At 52.7% G+C, this 6071-nt stretch overlaps 1 protein-coding gene across 1 annotated transcript; it reads left to right on the top strand.

Moving 5' to 3' along the window:
* The first annotated feature begins 2237 nt into the window (after positions 1-2237).
* On the top strand, positions 2238-4470 carry PCGF1 (polycomb group ring finger 1). Its single transcript, XM_016202512.2, has 9 exons — positions 2238-2340; positions 2768-2873; positions 3017-3169; positions 3326-3397; positions 3524-3629; positions 3809-3842; positions 3941-4027; positions 4156-4236; positions 4338-4470. Exons 1-9 carry the CDS (start codon positions 2248-2250, stop codon positions 4383-4385), a joined length of 780 nt encoding a protein of 259 aa, XP_016057998.1. The 5' UTR covers positions 2238-2247; the 3' UTR covers positions 4386-4470.
* The last annotated feature ends 1601 nt before the right edge of the window (positions 4471-6071 follow it).

The raw sequence follows: 6071 nt of genomic DNA, 5'->3' as shown, positions 1-6071 counted from the left end.
CATCCAGAAAAAAAAATTTTTTTTTAAATATATCTTTATTGACTTCAGACAGAGGAAAGGAGAGGGGGAGAGAGAGGTAGAAACATCAATGATGAGAGAGTCATTGATCGAGCCCACAACCGGGGCATGTGCCCTGACCAGGAATCGAACCCTGATCCCCTGGATCCTAGGTCGACGCTCAACCGCTGAGCCACGCCCGGCCAGGCCATCCAGAAAATTTTTGATTGAACACCTACTCTGTACCTGCCACTGGAGATATAGATGTATAAACACAACAGGGGAAAAGAAGTCCCTGCCACTGAGCTTACATTTTAGTGGGGGAGGCAGATGTAAAACAAGAAAAATATACAGTATAGTAAATAATAATAAATGCTAATAATAATAATAAAGCAAGGAAGGGGGAGGGAGAAGTAAAAAGGTGGGAAGCTGCGATTTATCTAGAATGATCACAAAAGGCCTTGTGGAGTAAAGGCCTGAAGAGAGAAAGGAACCATTTGGACATCTGGATGTTTCAAGTTGGGTACAGAGAGTCCATCCTGGTGTCTCTGTGGAACAAACAGTGAGGGGTCCAGTGTGGCTAGAGAAGTTGAGTGACTGTGAGAGACCATGCAAAACCTTGAAGACCTTGTAAGGACTTTGCCTTTTACTCTGACTTAAAAGGCAAGTTATAGGAAAGGTTATAAACCAAAAAAAACTAAGACACCCAATTTTTAAATTTTATTTTTAATAGTTTTCTTAAGGTAAACCTGCATACAATAAACTGCACCTATTTAAAGTGAACCATGTGATGTTTTGACATATGCATACAGCCAGGAAACCATCCACACACTCAATAAACGTATCCATCAAATCAAAAAAACGTCCGTTGTATCCTTTGTTATTCACGTTTTACCAGAATTACTCTGAGCTGCTGTGTTGAGAATATGCTAAAGAGGGGCAGCTGTGGAAGCGAGGAAAGCAGGCAGAAAAAACCACAGCTCATCCACAGGGTAGACAAGGGCGTCTTGGACCAAGGAGGTAAGCGGTGGCTGTAGTGAGTAGCTGATTTAAAAATCACTACTCGCAGAACGTCTTGCGGCTTATCCACTCCAATTCACTCCGAACATAAATGAACAAAAATGTTTCTTTCATAGGGTAACCCTCTCTCTTCAGAAGAGTCCGCGAGCTCTCTACGGCCCACAGGCGGAAAGTCCCAGCTCCGTAAGGCCCTGCTTCTCCTACCGCTGCTCGCAGTCTCACACCTTGGCCCCCCTCCTGCTCCCCTGCAGCCGCTGCCCTCCTCTCGGCCTCCCCTTCTGTCTGTACCCCTCTGCTTACCCACCCCAACTCTAAATCGTGCCCACACCGTCCCTCTTCCTTCGGAAAGCCTTTCGAGGTCTCCCCTGGGATCTCTCCCTTCTTTAATCTCCAGCTGCCCTTGGTGTGAATCCTCCCCAGGAAACTTACCCTTGGTTTTTTTACTCCTAGCGTAAGGACCTAGGGACAGTACAAGCTCCCCGGACCCCTGCGTCCTCCCCAGGAGCGGCGCTGAGCTCAGGCGGCCGCGGGGCTCGCGGCCTCGGCGTCCTCCCCTCCTCCTTCGGCATCTGCTCTGCATTAGTCTGTCCCAGGCCTCCGCAGGCGCCGGTGATTGAATCATCGTCATTAACCAGGGCCTGCCCCCCCATCCCCGGCGGCGGGGGGGGGTGTAAGATCACTACCAAGTCTCTAGGGGTCCCTCCTCCCCGTCACCCTCCCCGAGACTCCGCAAAGCCCCGAGAAAACTCCCGCTCTCGAGCGGGGAGAAGGCCCGCCATCCGGATGAAGCTCCGTACTGTCGAGACGTCAGCCGACTAGGGCGACTTCGCGGAGAGAGAGCCCCGGAGGGGCTTTAGCGGGGCCGATGTCACGGGAGCTGGACGACCCTTAGCGGTGGCGGGCGGAGATCGCCTGGCCTTTTGGGGTAGGGGGAGGCAGTCTTCGCAGGCTCCAAAAGTTAGTCCCGAGGCCCGGTAGGGTCTATTATGATTATTACGACGGGAGGTCAAAGAGACAGGACCCCTCCCCACTCCCCCCCGCACTCCCTAATTACGAATTGAGGAGGGGGAGGGGCTACTGGGGCTCAGGTGAGCACACGGGGGACAGAAGATGTGGGCGGGGCTTTACAGAGGGTCAGCGAATCCAGGAAGACCTAAGCCCTCGTTGCTGGGCGACAAGTCCCGCCCTGCAGGCGGCACCGGAAGTGGCAGGCCAGGATCAGCCTTTAAGATGGCGTCTCCTCAGGGGGGCCAGATTGCGATCGCGATGAGGCTTCGGAACCAGCTCCAGTCAGTGTACAAGATGGACCCGCTACGGAACGAGGTGCAGGGGCGGCAGGGTTACTGCTGTGGTCGGCTAGCGGTGCGAACTGGGGCCGACTAGAGGACAGGCCGTGACTGGCCGGGCGCCCAGTGCGCCTGCGCAGAGACAGGGGGCCCCAGTGCGCCTGCGTGCTTGAGGTGGAGCTGCCAAACTCTTGGCTAAGACGCCTGCGTATTGTGCAGCTCACGTCCCGTAGTCTCCCCGGGAGAGGAAGGTCGGGCCAATCCACGTGAAGGGAGCCCCCGCTGGGCGCGGAGCCCTCTGCTGGGCAGAGGGGTAGTGTCAGCCCCCGGGAGCTAATCCCTTGCTGACAGTGCAAGGTGCGGGGCTTGGCGGTGAGATCTGAAGAAAGAAGGGAGCCCGGGGCTGGGAAGGCGGAAGGGTTGGATTTGGGGAGGGTGATCCGTGACGGCGGGTGTGCCCGCAGGAGGAGGTCCGAGTAAAGATCAAAGACTTGAATGAGCACATCGTCTGCTGCCTGTGTGCTGGCTACTTCGTGGATGCCACCACCATCACAGAGTGTCTCCATACTTGTGAGTTCCTTGGACCCTGGCTGGTTCTGCCAGGCCCTCGTTTCCGCCAAGCCGGCCGTCAGCCTCTGCACCGCCTGCCTCAACCACCCAGGTACCCCATCTGATTCCCAGAGGCCTGAGAGTCTGCTTTTCTCTTCCTGCAGTCTGCAAGAGTTGTATTGTGAAGTACCTCCAAACCAGCAAGTACTGCCCCATGTGCAACATCAAGATCCACGAGACACAGCCACTGCTCAACCTCAAATTGGACCGGGTCATGCAGGACATCGTGTACAAGCTAGTGCCTGGCTTGCAAGACAGTGAGTGACCAACCTGACTCTGAGGGGCTTCTAAGAGAACTAACACTGGGTAGCAGTTTGAGATGACAAGGGCTTTAGTGGGAATCATGTAGGTAAAGAGATTGACAGCCAGAGTGACAGCTAATACTTTGCTGTCCATACTCCACTCCCTTCTAGGTGAAGAGAAACGGATTCGAGAATTCTACCAGTCTCGAGGCTTGGACCGAGTCACCCAGCCCAGTGGGGAAGGTATGTCCCTTGGCAGCAGGAGGGTAAGGTAAAGCCCCCAGAGCATACCTCCTGCCCAGTTTTGCTCTCTGGGGAAAAAGGAATATGGCACCTTTGCTACTCTCCTCACTACTCTCTCTTTCTCAGAGCCAGCCCTGAGCAACCTCGGCCTCCCCTTCAGTAGCTTCGACCATTCTAAAGCCCACTACTATCGCTATGATGAGCAGTTGAGCCTATGCCTGGAGCGGCTGAGGTAAGGGGCAGGTCCTGGGCCATCTGAAGTGACAGCGTCCATGACCCAGAACCAGGGAGGGGCTCAGGGAGAGGGTGTGCAGTAAGGGAGTGTCTGTTCCCTTGAGGAGAGTATATCATGGCTCTGGATGGGGATAAGGGGATGATAGGGCTCCCTAACCTGTGTCTGTTTTTCCCCAGTTCTGGCAAAGACAAGAATAAAAGTGTCTTGCAGGTGAGAGGGGCTGAGGGAGGGCCTCTCTAAGGAGACTCACCTCCCCAGGGCCCTTTTCTCACACACCTTGTCCTCTCCCTTCCCCTCCCCACCCTCAGAACAAATATGTTCGATGTTCTGTTAGAGCTGAGGTTCGCCATCTCCGGAGGGTCCTATGTCATCGCTTGATGCTAAATCCCCAGCATGTGAGTATTCCCACAGTGGGCTTTTGTGGGGAGGGGAGGAGGCTACAAAGGGAGGGAGAGAGTGGACCAGGTTAGTTTTTGACAGTTCGAGAAGAGAGCTCAAAACTGTGCCCCCACCTCTCTACTAGGTGCAGGTCCTTTTTGATAATGAAGTTCTCCCTGATCACATGACCATGAAGCAGATATGGCTCTCCCACTGGTTCGGCAAGGTGAGCCAGGTCCAAAGCAGCTCCAGGGCGGGGGTGGGCTGAGGGGGCCTTCTGCAGCGAGCTCTCCCACTGACTACTTCTCCCCCTTGTTCTCCCCATAGCCATCCCCTTTGCTTTTACAATACAGTGTGAAAGAGAAGAGGAGGTAGGGGCCAAGCCCCTCCCAACCCTCTTCCCCTTCCCCCTCCCCAGATATTTATGTGAAATTAATTGTGGCTTTATTTTTGGAAATAAAAACTTTTAAAAGGCACCTCTCTTCTTCCTTCTTGCCCTACCACACACTCATACTTTGTCCTGTGTCCTGCTTCCCTCAGAAATCCTCTGAGTGTCATCAAGAAGGATGTCCCTCAGTGAATGACCAAAGGAGAGGGGTAGAGGACCCTACACATGTAAAACTCAGAAGGTGAGCTAAGTGAAGTCAGGCCACCCACACCAGCTTTTTGGTGAAGGGAAGTTTTTCTGAAGGGGAGCTCTCACTGTCCTTGAATGTTGCAACCTAGGCCTGAGTGGAGGTGTCCCAATTCAAGAGTATTGAGAGTAGGGCTTGAGTTGGACAGTGGTCACTGCAGGACTAAAGAAGAGTGATATTTTAAAGAAAAGTCCAAAGATTTGCATTATCGGAGGGGTGTTAAAAAAAATTGGGGGGCATGGAACACAGATAATCAGAGTTGGAGACCTAGCTGTCTATATAAAATTAAGCAGACCTTCAGTTCCCTGGGCTAGGTGAAGCCAGGTTGTAGAGAGAGTAGTTGAGGAGGAGAGGGAGCTGGTGCCCAGGAGAGCAAAGGCAGCTCCAAAGAACAAGAGGGAAGCAGCGCCCTGGCCTGTGTTGCTCACTGGTTAGTGTTGGCCTGCATACTGAAGGGTCTCCGGTTTGATTTCTGGTCAAAGACATGTACCTAGGTTACAGGTTCACTCCCAGCCCGTGTTGGGGCAATTGAAGCTTATACAGGAGGCTGTCTCTCTCTGTCTGTCTCCCTCCCACTCCCTGCCCCTCCCACTCTCTGAAAAGCAATGGAAAAAATAGCCTCTGGTGAGGATTAACAACAACAAAAAAAGAGGGAAGCAGCAAGGCTAGCACTCCACTGAGTAATTCAGCAAACATTCTTTGTCTGTATGAGCCTGGCCCTGAGCGCTGGGTTCTGTAAATAAACCTAGCCAGTGCCCCTGTTCTGCGGGCCTCTAACTGGGATAGCCAGAAACTTGCCCAACTGGGACAGTAACAGAGGGAGGCAAACAGGTTGGTACAAGCGGGGTTGAGCAGGCAGCATAAATGTTGCCAGAACCCACTTTTAAAACCTAAATCAATCAGGTAGTTCAGTTGGTGGGAGCGTCATTCCGATATGCCAAGGTTGTGGGTTTGATCCCGGGTCTGATACAAGAGTCAACCAATGAATGCATAAATAAGTGGAAAAACAAATGTATGTTTCTCTCTCTAAAATCAATAAACAAAACCTAAATCACCTGCTGGCTGAGGTCTGACTCAATGAATTTAAGGGGGTCCTTGTGCATAGCAGGTGAGGGCTTGGGGTTATAGTGAAGGCAGCCCCTCCTGTGTGCTGGGCAGGCAACAGAGACCAGGATGGAGACACCAAAAAGCCACTGGCCTGGATATACCATACAATCTCCAAGATTCTGAAAACTTCCCATGTTTCAGGCCTCATGCCTTGGAATGCCTCCACCAATACCCGCCCCCCCCCCCCCATTCAACTTCCCTTGAAGGCCTATGTGTCACCTTCTCCAGGAAACCCCCCTCAGCCAGAATCAAGGCTTTTCCACAGCCTTTGGACCTATCTATACCAGCACATATATCAAGATTTTGGATTAATTCTGTC

This window comes from Miniopterus natalensis, chromosome 13 (assembly GCF_054644295.1).
Source record: "Miniopterus natalensis isolate mMinNat1 chromosome 13, mMinNat1.hap1, whole genome shotgun sequence".
Classification (NCBI taxonomy): Eukaryota; Metazoa; Chordata; class Mammalia; order Chiroptera; family Miniopteridae; genus Miniopterus; species Miniopterus natalensis.
This window is presented reverse-complemented; position numbering and strand designations above follow the sequence as displayed.